At 44.1% G+C, this 14,606-nt stretch overlaps 1 protein-coding gene across 2 annotated transcripts; it reads right to left on the bottom strand.

Annotated features, from left to right (window-relative positions):
- Positions 1–1,334: 1,334 nt before the first annotated feature.
- LOC123869659 (uncharacterized protein CG5902) lies at positions 1,335–14,421 on the bottom strand. 2 transcript variants are annotated; one of them, XR_006796936.1, is made up of 5 exons: positions 14,069–14,421; positions 12,990–13,075; positions 8,580–8,647; positions 4,881–8,358; positions 1,335–3,043 (listed from the first exon to the last, which is right to left on the bottom strand). XR_006796936.1 is itself a non-coding variant. In XM_045912654.1 (4 exons), the coding sequence occupies exons 1-4, from the start codon at positions 14,260–14,262 to the stop codon at positions 2,889–2,891; spliced, it is 666 nt and encodes a 221-aa protein (XP_045768610.1). In that variant the 5' UTR covers positions 14,263–14,421; the 3' UTR covers positions 1,335–2,888. The 2 variants fall into 2 exon arrangements, 1 of the variants encoding a protein (XP_045768610.1); XM_045912654.1 differs by lacking the exon at positions 4,881–8,358 and having other exon boundaries at positions 8,417–8,647.
- Positions 14,422–14,606: the final 185 nt, after the last annotated feature.

The following is a 14,606-nucleotide window of genomic DNA, read 5'->3' as shown; positions in this document are numbered from 1 at the left end:
GAGTTCGTGAACACAGTAGATCCGCGATCACAGACATTTTGTGAACAATAAACCATTCATTTCTCATTAATTCAATAATTCGGCCATTATTTCCCCCACTGAATTTATAATTATTATTATTTATTATTGTTACAATATAATTTGGGACTCACGAGTGCGCGACAATTTTGTCCATCCAAAGATGTTTTCACATTGAACTATTGAGCATCGCAATGCCTGTAACATGCATATTAATGAAAATAACTTTAAGATATTTAAAAATCTTATCATATTTCATTAATTCCGCAACTAACAGACCCTGCAATACTCAATACATTTCTTTAAGCTTACGTCAAAATTAAGTTTGAAGTCAAACTGAGTTGAATTCCATGAAGGACGCGAGTTAGCGCGATTCGCGAATGTATTTTGATGGGAATGTGGGATCCGCCTCAGTTTGACCGAAGCTTTTGTTAATGCTATGTCAAATCGACAACTCAAACTAATTTCGCGCCCTCATCACATTAGTCATTAAAAATACAAACGAAAAGAAACCTTACGTAACAATAATTATGGTATAGAGTCAAAATTATGATCTAAGTGAACACCCGATGGAATTACGATACAAACACAATTTAAAATTCTATACATCTAGCGAGTTAATTAATTAAAACGTGTGTCTGATGTTAAAACAATCACAAACAGGGCCATTTTAACGTGAACGAATAATATAGAATCGATTTTTTACTCCATAGACACTTTCATCAAGCCACACACAACTTTGAACTCTGTGTAGAACTCACTACAGACTATATTCACGTACTCATCTAGGATTACTAAAAATATCCACACAAGTTATATTTGTTTATTGTTAATTCGAGTATCGAAGGGTTACGGCAGATGTAGGTATGAGTACAAAGCAAGATAATATAAAGCCAGGACCAAATTATACAAAGCTTCAAACAGCCGTTTTGTGGTGTAACAATAATCTAAGAAATGGAAACTTGCATAAATTTTGTGAAAACACTCGCCATATTTTGCTCTAAGTGTCAACGGCCATGTTAACAGGGCTCTCTCCGTCACTTACTCCATACAATCGTAGTTCCAATTTCATTTGAATATTAAGCAACCAAAGTCCATGAAATTTTGCAGGCACATTGTACAAACTAATATCTGTGTCTGTGGTGTTTTAGATTTTTCTAAAAATAAGTAGTTTTAAAATTACAGGGGCTCAAATATTTGTATCTGAATTTTTAAGACCGCGTAACTTTGAAACCGAATATTTTAACAGAAATCTGGAAAACCACAGGCATAGATTTATAGTATATTTATTAGTTTCTAGAATATGTCTGCAAAAATTCATGCTTAATATTCAAATGAAATTGGAACTACGTTTGTATGGAGCGAGTGACGGAGAGACCCCTCTTAAAAGTACGATTAAGTACGGTAAATCCATGAAGTAGAAGTAATGGCGAGTTCCAATTGATGCTATATAATATAATTTGTTCCCAGCTTATGCGGTACGTTAGGACATTTTGTCACCATGCCTATGGTTTGCTTCATTCACTTCTTCAGGCTTCATTACGAAAATCATATTTGTGAATTCATATATTGATTTTATTGAGTCATCAAAGGCCAAAAACGAACTAAAAAGTAAAAATCGTCACATTTGAAAATGGTGCCATGCAGCCGCCGTATACTAGAATTTCTTTCAAAAAATTTATATCCGTCACTCAGGATGGTGGGATTTTAACGATACCCCATACATCCAAATCTGTTCAGTCATTTAGAAATTATGGTGGAATTAAGAAACTTACATACATACACCCTGAAAACACTCCTTTTTTTTGGGTAGCTCCCTGCTTCTTTTTCTAATATCTGCCATAGAAAAAAAAGCGTTCAGGATCATCTATTTAAAGCCTTAGTAAAGTTATCCTAAAGCACTAATGAAACTATAATAGACATTTTATGTCCTAAACTGATGGTACTTTTTATTGCTAAATATTTCTATTCAAATTGTCTAATCTATCTTAACGTATGATCTTGATAAAGTCTCTTTTACGAGGCATTAGGGCTGATCCACACCTGCGCACACGCTCGAACCGTGTACACAAAACGCAACATAAGAACAATTTGGACGTGTTTGTGTGGTTTGGGAGTGGTTCGCGTGCTGTTGTACATGTCACGGCGTGCATATGTCCGTAAGTTTTTGGGAGTCAGTACAAACATGATATACGCGTTAGTGACATGCACGTGCTATTCCATGCGTGTGTGAAGGTATAAATCCACCTTCAGTATCCCTAAAAGAAAAATACAATTTTGCCAAGGGATAATTTTAATCCCTAACAGCAAAATATAATTTTGCCCAAGGGTAATTTTTCCTGGACCAAAAGATCTTTTTTTGGGACGGCATGCTGATATTATAATGGTATGACGCCACATAGGATTTTCAACAGTGGATGCCGTATCACCTACATGCCATATTTTTTTACTAGCATTCCCGGCATGCGTTATATAATGTAATTTGCGCGCCAATATATACGCGCCTATAGCTTCATCGGTCTGAATTTCGCACTTTTTTGACTCAAGCCCATAAAAGCACAACCATCGCAACAAAATGTCTCTGTACCCTGCCGTGTAGTTTCAAAGATGGCACCGTTGAACGCCCTGAGGAATGTCGTTGGCAGTGATAATTACTCTTACACCATATCGATGAAGCACGATCTGTTAAGAGCGGGGGCACTTTGAGCATAATTCTGACCCGTCGTAGTCGTGTGCGCGGGTCGCCACGCGTCGTACGGCACACTAGATGCGGTATACTTATAAACTACATTGTTAACACAATAGTCACTCGCGTTCGTCCGATATATTCGCTTGTTAGTGTACGCGTGCCCGTAAAAGGGGGCCGTTTGCTAGCACCGCTGGTTGATGTAGTCGTTGTAAGACGCGGACACCTCTTCCGATTGGTATCTAGTGAGCTTGATGCTCCTTCTGAGATCTGTGGTGATGGCCGCCTTGTAACCCCCCTTTCGGAGGAGGGAGTCGATTGTTTGTATTTGGTCCCAACCTGGAAATATCAATCAACTTTTATTTAACAGATATTGGCGTTGGTTCTCATGATTTTCTCTGAACTAAATTTAGAGTATCTCATTTTTTTTTGTATTGCTAAAAATGGACAGAACATGAATTTTAAATTTGAAGATTAAACAAAGAGTATGTATGACTCGAAATTTTAGTTTGGCTAACCATTGGCATAAAAGTACGTCAAATTAATAAGTCAAATGTTTATGACGTCACATCTATGAATTTCATACAAGCTCCCTTACTAAGCGAGCGTTTTAACGTATGATAAAAGTCACACACTATTCAACGTCACCGTCCGCCTCCCGCAACCTACCCCACGATTCACAGTTTAAGTCAAGCAGTACACCTATAAAATTTAGAAAATAAAATCCTCTCTAAATTTCCTCAGTGTAAATTGAATTCCAAGGACTGTGAGGGTCAAATTGTTCGTTGGCTATGTATCGTTTTAAAGCCTGGCCATATTGCGGTAAACCTGTGAAATTAATTTAAAGGCCGTATACTTAGTGACCATAGTCATTCAATCTTACGACTTAGTAATCTATAGTCATTCAAGTCAAGTCTTATTATATTTCTGGTCAGGCTATATATAGCAATTGCCCTGCTGCGTGCATCAGCTAATGCTGAATGTGTTTACAACATGTTGCTATATGATATTATGCAGTTTGTTATAACTCAATCGCCAAAGCAAAGTGTAGCATTAATGTTTATTTGAACATACCTACTCGAAATAATAAGCAGTACATCAATGTAACGTTAAGCATAATGCTTATAAATATAAGCAGAATTCATGTTGGAGTATTGAAGTATAAATAAAGGAATCGTTCATTAGCAACATGTTAAAACCGTAGATATCGTAGAGCAGAACTTTGTATTAATTCAAGTCAATACTAAAACCAGACAGTAAACAAAACAAAATAAATAACAACCATGAAATAAGTATAGTTCGCGACAGGTCGACATGGCAATCGGGGTATGAGGCGGGGGGACGTCCCGCACACCCGCGCTATCCTACACCGGCTTAGCGCGAAGGCTGTGCGTGTGTGCGGGTCGTCTCCACCCCGATTCATCATCATCATCATCATGATCAACCCATTTCCGCCCCACTACTGAGTACGGGTCTCCTCTCAGAATGAGAAGGGTTTAGGCCATAGTCTGCCACGCTGGCCCAATGCGGATTGGCAGACTTCACACACCTTTGAGAACATGGAGAACTCTCAGGCATGCAGGTTTCCTCACGATGTTTTCCTTCACCGTTAAAGCAAGTGATATTTAATTGCTTAAAACGCACATAACTGAAAAGTAAGTGGTGCGTGCCCGGGATCGAACCCCCGACCTCCGATTAGTAGGCGGACGTTCTAACCACTAGGCTATCACAGCTGGCTAACTCGACTTGCCATGTCGAAATTGTAGTTTAGCGTTTTCACCTCCTCGCGTGTGATACTGGCCATACACGATCAAGTTTTTTTTTTTTAATCTGGCTTTACTCTGATTAGCCAATGTCAAGTTTGTGATATTTTCAAGTTATTGAATTTATACAAGTATGGACTCCGTCTGCGCCGGCGCCCGCCGACATACGAGCGGCGCCCCTTTAGAGCGCTTCCCAGTCAGTTCCACCACCAAAAAACACCAACTAACACAAAAACCAGCCACTCTTAACAAAAAAAAAACACTCCAAACAAGCACAGCACGCGCGCCAGCAAACGCCATCGCAGACGAAGTCCACGATCAAGTTTACCAGTCAAGTTTGCAGCGGACTTGAAGTAGCGTCGAGTAAACTTGACGGTGAATGGTCAGCGCTCGTGACAGCGTCAGTACTGTACCTTGCTCAGTAGCGACTTGAGGTAAGTAGGTTGCAGTGCGCTTGGAGCCGCGCTCGCTGAGGAACTCGATGCGGATGCCGTGCTTGCCCAGCTTCCAGTCCAGGTAGTGCTCCGCTTCCTCGAAGTGCTGCAGGATGGACACCGACACCGACAGCCGCGGCACCTCCTCGCGCGTGATCGACGTAGACTTGAGCGCGCTCGTGACAGCGTCAGTACTGTACCTTGCTCAGTAGCGACTTGAGGTAAGTAGGTTGCAGTGCGCTTGGAGCCGCGCTCGCTGAGGAACTCGATGCGGATGCCGTGCTTGCCCAGCTTCCAGTCCAGGTAGTGCTCCGCTTCCTCGAAGTGCTGCAGGATGGACACCGACACCGACAGCCGCGGCACCTCCTCGCGCGTGATCGACGTAGACTTGAGCGCGCTCGTGACAGCGTCAGTACTGTACCTTGCTCAGTAGCGACTTGAGGTAAGTAGGTTGCAGTGCGCTTGGAGCCGCGCTCGCTGAGGAACTCGATGCGGATGCCGTGCTTGCCCAGCTTCCAGTCCAGGTAGTGCTCCGCTTCCTCGAAGTGCTGCAGGATGGACACCGACACCGACAGCCGCGGCACCTCCTCGCGCGTGATCGACGTAGACTTGAGCGCGCTCGTGACAGCGTCAGTACTGTACCTTGCTCAGTAGCGACTTGAGGTAAGTAGGTTGCAGTGCGCTTGGAGCCGCGCTCGCTGAGGAACTCGATGCGGATGCCGTGCTTGCCCAGCTTCCAGTCCAGGTAGTGCTCCGCTTCCTCGAAGTGCTGCAGGATGGACACCGACACCGACAGCCGCGGCACCTCCTCGCGCGTGATCGACGTAGACTTGAGCGCGCTCGTGACAGCGTCAGTACTGTACCTTGCTCAGTAGCGACTTGAGGTAAGTAGGTTGCAGTGCGCTTGGAGCCGCGCTCGCTGAGGAACTCGATGCGGATGCCGTGCTTGCCCAGCTTCCAGTCCAGGTAGTGCTCCGCTTCCTCGAAGTGCTGCAGGATGGACACCGACACCGACAGCCGCGGCACCTCCTCGCGCGTGATCGACGTAGACTTGAGCGCGCTCGTGACAGCGTCAGTACTGTACCTTGCTCAGTAGCGACTTGAGGTAAGTAGGTTGCAGTGCGCTTGGAGCCGCGCTCGCTGAGGAACTCGATGCGGATGCCGTGCTTGCCCAGCTTCCAGTCCAGGTAGTGCTCCGCTTCCTCGAAGTGCTGCAGGATGGACACCGACACCGACAGCCGCGGCACCTCCTCGCGCGTGATCGACGTAGACTTGAGCGCGCTCGTGACAGCGTCAGTACTGTACCTTGCTCAGTAGCGACTTGAGGTAAGTAGGTTGCAGTGCGCTTGGAGCCGCGCTCGCTGAGGAACTCGATGCGGATGCCGTGCTTGCCCAGCTTCCAGTCCAGGTAGTGCTCCGCTTCCTCGAAGTGCTGCAGGATGGACACCGACACCGACAGCCGCGGCACCTCCTCGCGCGTGATCGACGTAGACTTGAGCGCGCTCGTGACAGCGTCAGTACTGTACCTTGCTCAGTAGCGACTTGAGGTAAGTAGGTTGCAGTGCGCTTGGAGCCGCGCTCGCTGAGGAACTCGATGCGGATGCCGTGCTTGCCCAGCTTCCAGTCCAGGTAGTGCTCCGCTTCCTCGAAGTGCTGCAGGATGGACACCGACACCGACAGCCGCGGCACCTCCTCGCGCGTGATCGACGTAGACTTGAGCGCGCTCGTGACAGCGTCAGTACTGTACCTTGCTCAGTAGCGACTTGAGGTAAGTAGGTTGCAGTGCGCTTGGAGCCGCGCTCGCTGAGGAACTCGATGCGGATGCCGTGCTTGCCCAGCTTCCAGTCCAGGTAGTGCTCCGCTTCCTCGAAGTGCTGCAGGATGGACACCGACACCGACAGCCGCGGCACCTCCTCGCGCGTGATCGACGTAGACTTGAGCGCGCTCGTGACAGCGTCAGTACTGTACCTTGCTCAGTAGCGACTTGAGGTAAGTAGGTTGCAGTGCGCTTGGAGCCGCGCTCGCTGAGGAACTCGATGCGGATGCCGTGCTTGCCCAGCTTCCAGTCCAGGTAGTGCTCCGCTTCCTCGAAGTGCTGCAGGATGGACACCGACACCGACAGCCGCGGCACCTCCTCGCGCGTGATCGACGTAGACTTGAGCGCGCTCGTGACAGCGTCAGTACTGTACCTTGCTCAGTAGCGACTTGAGGTAAGTAGGTTGCAGTGCGCTTGGAGCCGCGCTCGCTGAGGAACTCGATGCGGATGCCGTGCTTGCCCAGCTTCCAGTCCAGGTAGTGCTCCGCTTCCTCGAAGTGCTGCAGGATGGACACCGACACCGACAGCCGCGGCACCTCCTCGCGCGTGATCGACGTAGACTTGAGCGCGCTCGTGACAGCGTCAGTACTGTACCTTGCTCAGTAGCGACTTGAGGTAAGTAGGTTGCAGTGCGCTTGGAGCCGCGCTCGCTGAGGAACTCGATGCGGATGCCGTGCTTGCCCAGCTTCCAGTCCAGGTAGTGCTCCGCTTCCTCGAAGTGCTGCAGGATGGACACCGACACCGACAGCCGCGGCACCTCCTCGCGCGTGATCGACGTAGACTTGAGCGCGCTCGTGACAGCGTCAGTACTGTACCTTGCTCAGTAGCGACTTGAGGTAAGTAGGTTGCAGTGCGCTTGGAGCCGCGCTCGCTGAGGAACTCGATGCGGATGCCGTGCTTGCCCAGCTTCCAGTCCAGGTAGTGCTCCGCTTCCTCGAAGTGCTGCAGGATGGACACCGACACCGACAGCCGCGGCACCTCCTCGCGCGTGATCGACGTAGACTTGAGCGCGCTCGTGACAGCGTCAGTACTGTACCTTGCTCAGTAGCGACTTGAGGTAAGTAGGTTGCAGTGCGCTTGGAGCCGCGCTCGCTGAGGAACTCGATGCGGATGCCGTGCTTGCCCAGCTTCCAGTCCAGGTAGTGCTCCGCTTCCTCGAAGTGCTGCAGGATGGACACCGACACCGACAGCCGCGGCACCTCCTCGCGCGTGATCGACGTAGACTTGAGCGCGCTCGTGACAGCGTCAGTACTGTACCTTGCTCAGTAGCGACTTGAGGTAAGTAGGTTGCAGTGCGCTTGGAGCCGCGCTCGCTGAGGAACTCGATGCGGATGCCGTGCTTGCCCAGCTTCCAGTCCAGGTAGTGCTCCGCTTCCTCGAAGTGCTGCAGGATGGACACCGACACCGACAGCCGCGGCACCTCCTCGCGCGTGATCGACGTAGACTTGAGCGCGCTCGTGACAGCGTCAGTACTGTACCTTGCTCAGTAGCGACTTGAGGTAAGTAGGTTGCAGTGCGCTTGGAGCCGCGCTCGCTGAGGAACTCGATGCGGATGCCGTGCTTGCCCAGCTTCCAGTCCAGGTAGTGCTCCGCTTCCTCGAAGTGCTGCAGGATGGACACCGACACCGACAGCCGCGGCACCTCCTCGCGCGTGATCGACGTAGACTTGAGCGCGCTCGTGACAGCGTCAGTACTGTACCTTGCTCAGTAGCGACTTGAGGTAAGTAGGTTGCAGTGCGCTTGGAGCCGCGCTCGCTGAGGAACTCGATGCGGATGCCGTGCTTGCCCAGCTTCCAGTCCAGGTAGTGCTCCGCTTCCTCGAAGTGCTGCAGGATGGACACCGACACCGACAGCCGCGGCACCTCCTCGCGCGTGATTGGCGTAAAGCGCGAATCCTTCAAAGCGCTTGTTATTGCGTACTCTCGCAGACCTGCAATCAACATGTGATAGCAGCATTAATAGTGGAACACATAAAACAACCCATTGACTATGGGTCTCATAAGAAAAGCTCAGAGTCACTCAACGGGCTTAGAGATATATGCTCGGAATTTCTCTACGTCAAGTCAGAAATGTGCAGATCCATAGAAAAATCAAAGCAACTGACATAGCACAACAGGTTGCGAAGCGGAAATGAACCCAGCACCTATCGGTTCGAAGAACCGATAGGTGCTGGGATGGCGACTTTTTACCGGAAACCGCAGCGTCTGTGGACCCCTCTAGGGGACAGACAACATCGGACGAGTCGAAAGGAGGTGCTGGAAGAAGGAGGCGACGTAAGATCGTATAGAAGAGACCTACAGCCAGCTATGGACGTCTATTCGGTGACGACGACGACAACCTTAATGGCTGGAACTTAAAACCTCGACGTGATCACGTATCATCAAAAACTGCGAACTATATCGACGCTTTGCTGAAACTTGTGATGACTCAAGTATTGACATAAAAATGCAGGAAATATAAATGAATACCTACCCTTGATTTTATTTTTAGAGCTAATAAACCATATCCTTTGATATTCTGCATTAAAAGCGCTGATGGGTGTAAATAATAAATATCTATAGGTACATCGACAACTTAGTTGGCGATGTGCCAGTGTAAAAGCCACGGTTTCAGGAAATGAGCTCTTAGCAACAGGGCGAGCAGGAAAGAGAACCCGTTATACCTATAACTATACTTGCAGAATTTCTACTTCGATGCTAGATTCAAGGTCTAAGCTCAGGGTTCGAGTACAAAACTGCGATGCGTCGTCGCATCGTACAAAATTTACCAGCTTGCGGGAAACCATCGCAAGAACTTGCGAATTGATTCACGCGATTTTTACGATGTGATGTTACTTTTGACGCCATTTTTTTTAACTAGCTGATGCCCACGACTTTGTCCACGTAAATACATTTTAAAGAATCCCACAGGAAACCATGGGTTTTAACAGGGAAATAAGCTTAGGTATGTGTTAATCTAGGATATAATCTATCTACATTCCAAATAGCCAAATTCGTCCAGTAGTTTTTGAAAGCAAGAATCGCAACAAACAAACAAGTTAAATTTTAATATGTAACACATAGGTATAGCTAAACCGAATCGGAGCAGAGATATTCGATCTATTGAATCCTGAACGTAGCGGGGAATTCAAATGCACAAATTTTTGCAACGTCTTTGAAGCTCACAGTTTATGACGAACCGAAAGATGTTTCAGCCGTAAAGGTCGATTCACATTGGAAGAAGCGAATTTCAAAAAAATTACGTAGCATATTGAACTCTACTACTTATATTATGTTCACATGCATTTAGCTTGTGCACGCTGCAACGTAAACCAGTATGATCTATCAAAATTCCACAATTATAATAATGTAAACACCATACCTACTAGCAGTGGTTTGCACTCCATGAAGGCATAAATACACTGCCTGCCTCGAATAATCCTAACAATCTGGTATTGGATTAATATAACAAACTTATATAAAACGATTAATCATAGGCAATGTCTCTCTGCTTTCAAGACCACTCAAGGTTTGCATTATAATTATGAAGTATTTTGCACGTTTCGGGATTTTTGAGCTCACATAGCCTTTAATAGTAATCGCTTTTGTGGTCGATTTAACTGCTTACAGCCCCTACAGTTTTTAAATCAAAGTGGAAAATTAGCATTAATATCTAATGCTGAAGCGACCAACCACTGTTGATGTATAATTTCAAAGTTAGACGAGCTCTAAGATTTGTATGTAACTCTTTAACGTGTCACACCACAAGTATTATAAAAGGGATTTATGAAAGGTGCTGAAAATCAGCCGCTTCAGCTGCCGACAAGAAGCATTCGCTCAGGTGACAGTGGGCCAACAGATCAAGCTGAAACAAACTACGCGTAACGGCAGTGTTATAACGCTCTTCTAACTGTGCGTCCACACACTGCTCTACTCGCGCAATTAATCGCGACGCGTTGCACAAGGTCGCTTGCTTTTGCAACGCGATGGAGGTTGAAACTGTGGCAGTGTGCGCGCTATTGCATACTACCGACTAAACAGGGAGCGATGAGCATGAACGAGGAACACGCGAGTAACGCGGCCACACTACGTCTCTGCCTCCGTTCCTCGCTCCTTCCCATGCCACACGGGGAGTGTGTGGACGGGGGGTAAGGCGGAGATTTATAGAGCGTACTTTGACTTTGCTCAGACTTAAGCTTCATTTAAAACGAGACGGTTTTATGTCAGCAGTATAGCGCTGTCTCGTTTTAACAATGTCTAAGTCTAAGTAAAGTCAAACTATGCTCTACCCGCCTTACCCCCCGTCCACACACTGCTCGTGTGGCATGGGAAGGAGCGAGGAACGGAGGTAGAGACGTAGTGTGGTCGCGTTACTCGCATGTTCCTCATTCATGCCCATCGCTCCCTATTTCGTCGGAAGTATGCAATAGCACGCACACTGTATGGATCTCAACCTCAGAAACCTAGCTTTAGCAAGTTTTAATTGATAAATTGATAATAATGAATTAAATCACAAACAAAATGGCATGTAAGAGATAATTCCTTGTGGATTTTCTCTTGGATGCTATTTTTAACAGTAGTTGTGATTTATTCATTAATTAGCTTGCTGAGCAGTGTGTGCTGACCCTTAGCTAGTGCAGCACTGCAGTTGCGCGATCTGTGTAAAATCTTGTATAGTTAATAAGCAAACTATGTAACATTAAAGGCAGGTCTTATCAAACAGGTTATATTACCCTGATCAAGTGCTAACAGCTACGTTTTATACAGCTGCCAACTTCAATCACATTATGAATGCGAAAGTGTGTTTGTTAGATTTTTGATTTGTTGGTTTGTGCTTCAATCACGTCGCATTACGGAGCAACCGATCGACGTGATCTTTTACACAGGTATAGCTATAGACCTGGAGACTACTTTTTGTTTCTGAAAAATCAAAAAGTTCCCACTGGATTTTTAATAAGTGTATGTTAATAAGTGTCATCAAACTTCTTGGATGCTCTGGAGTCTGATGCAGTGACAGATATCAGCGGGAACACGGCAGGTAGCAGAAGCAGAATTTCGCTTATTCATTACAGGAAGTGGTAAATGAGTTCGTATTTATTCTATTGATGCAAACAAGAACTTTAGAGTATTCAAGATGTTTGATGCCACCTGTATATCATATACAGTTGTGTGTACATATTGAAGTTGTGAGTGAAGTTAGCAGGAGATGCAAAATTTTACTGGTTAGCATTTAAATAGGGTAATACAGTTGATGTCACATAAAAAGGCCACGAGGAACGGCAATGTCTTCAATCAATCAATCAATCAATCAATTTATTTATTTGCTGATACAGGTATTACAGGTGTAATTATAAAAATAGTCCAGCTGTATCACGCCAAGCTGGCATGCAAATACATTAATTCAAAATAGTGAATAAACAAATTAAATTAAAAGTAAAATTTTCGTTTGTTTGAAATAAATGATGTTATACAATAAAAGGAATTTACAATGCTGAATACTTAATATTAAAAAAAAAAAAAAAATAATAATAATATTACAGGTCTTAAAAAATATTACAAGATTACATAATAAAACAAAAAAGTCATCTTAGATATTCATCAACACTATAAAAGGTATTCTTAGTTAAATATTCAAATAATTTCTTTTTAAGAAATGTCTTTTTAAGAAAGTCTTTGCACATGGTATCATGGTATAATAATATGATTGTACTGATTATACAACAGCCTGTGAAATACGCTAGGTTGACTGATAGACCAAAGTGCGGCGGCATAGGCCACCACTCAATAGATCAATAATTCACTCACTGTGCAAATTCAAGAGGTCTTTTTACGTGACACCACAGAACTCTAAATAAGGCAATAGAAATGACATCTATCATACAGGGACCACATTTCGCCCATATTGAGCCATTTGTACAAGAATATTTCAAAATTAAATTGTAATCGATGCAAATAGGTATACTTTTACAAAAACGGGCAATAATGAGTCACTGTCTATTCGGCAGTTGTTTTTTCTAAAAGCGGTTAACTCCAAAAAGTAGTTTTTGAGCTGTTGCCAAAAAACAATTTTCAAGTATGGATGTTTTTAAAAAGCATGCTATGTAGGACTAAGATTTTTTAAAAACATCAGTTTTGATTTTTGCCGATAACTCTCAACCTATTCTTTGGAGTTAGCTGCTTTTTAGCAAAAATCGGCAGCGTCGGCGCGGCAATAATTTCACTTTTTTTACACTTATTCTGATTTCTGTGGGTGACACCAACTGTACTGTACACACATTCCTTTCTGTTACATACCTGAATGCAAATGCATAGCATTAAAGGTCCCAATACATCCGCGGAGCCGATGCTCCTTGCCAATCTTCCATGTGACAAAAAGGGGACTGTAAACACCAGAGACTAGAATATAAACACTTCAGATCAACATCATATTACTGATATTGCTCTATCTAACCTACAATAAACTATAAAGAGGTAGTTTTTAGGGTTCTGTACCTCAAAAGAAAAAATGGAACCCTTATAGAATCACTTTATTGTGTCTGTTGGTATGTATGTCTGTCTATTGTGTCTGTCAAGACTCGTCAAGGGAATCAAAACCTATATTATACTTCCCGTTGACCTAGAATCATGTAATTTGGCAGGTAGAAATGTCATATAGCAAAAGTAAAGGAAAAAATCCATAACTGTTTGTGGTTACATTTCAAAAAAATTAAAAAGGGTTATTTCTTGTGGAATGGTACAGAACCCTTTGTGTGCAAGTCTGACTGGTTTTTTAACCATTTTGTTATAGAACCCTAAAAAGGATACCCTAAATTTCAAACCTCACAAGTTCAACTTGGTTAAACTATTCTCACAGTGGATTTGACTGTTTGAGAAGCAGGATTTATCATACTTTAAGCATTATTATAACCATAATTTTTTAAAAGCATTCTATTACTTTCAAAGAAAACCCTAAATACATAATAAGATGTATAGACAGATGTATATAGTAAATATAGCTAAGTAATATAGTACCTATAGTAATATTTAAAGCTATGAATTTGAACAAAGCCTGACAAAAATAGCACAGCAGTTTCAACATCTGTACTCTATAGAGTTACAAATCCGAGGAATTTATCTCTTTGTGTATGTAAATGATGTGCTAATGAAATAATTTTAAATAAAACTGCTTGTCTATGCCTTTTTGACTAGGTACAGCACAAAGACAGGAACAAAGAAACAGAAAGTCCTTTGTTGAAACCTAAGTTTTTTTGTCATGGTTAATTATGATCATAGCAATTTCTTAACATGAAGCGTTTACGAATCAAAGGCAAGTTGTAATGATGAAGCCCACTAATTGGGCTATTGAGTTGTGATATTTAAATGATGCCACTTACTATGCTTCGTTGGTGAAAAGTGGCGTCTGTGGAGGGTCCATACTGTGCAGCTGACAATACAATACATCGAAACAAAAGTAGCACATATCGGGTATTGCCACTGGCTCATGGTAACCATTTATAGGTCGCTCGACGTGGTTGCTGTATGAATTGTTCAGCTTTTGTTTTTTAGTTCCACAACATACTGAAGACATGATGGCTGGTACCAAATTTAAGGCTATGATACGACTGATACGAGTAATAACAAGAAATAAAAACCTAAAGCAATCACACAAAGTAAACGAAATAATTATCACACATACACGCCACTTTTCGTGGTTTTTCCTGCTTTTCACAGACGATTGACCTTTTTATAATTGACAGCTGTGAACCATAGACAAATATGAATAACAGATAAAAATCTAGATGTGAGCTCCTTGGATCCCCTTTGAGCACTGTGAAATCATTGTTGAAAAAATGCTCGAAATGAGGTTGTAACCAACTTGAGTTTCCAACTTTGTAGAATAAATAGTCTCAAATGGATAAAAAATATTTTGAA

Source organism: Maniola jurtina, chromosome 11 (assembly GCF_905333055.1).
Source record: "Maniola jurtina chromosome 11, ilManJurt1.1, whole genome shotgun sequence".
NCBI classification, from domain to species: domain Eukaryota; kingdom Metazoa; phylum Arthropoda; class Insecta; order Lepidoptera; family Nymphalidae; genus Maniola; species Maniola jurtina.
This window is presented reverse-complemented; position numbering and strand designations above follow the sequence as displayed.

Bases quoted from the DNA above. Each gene is read 5' to 3' on its own strand.
- LOC123869659 (XM_045912654.1), bottom strand. From the start codon at position 14,262: ATGTCTTCAGTATGTTGTGGAACTAAAAAACAAAAGCTGAACAATTCA. The intron at 13,076-14,068 runs GTAAGTGGCATC...TGGTGTTTACAG, and splicing joins CTTTTCACCAACGAAGCATA to TCCCCTTTTTGTCACATGGA. The intron at 8,648-12,989 runs GTATGTAACAGA...TGTTGATTGCAG, and splicing joins TGCTATGCATTTGCATTCAG to GTCTGCGAGAGTACGCAATA.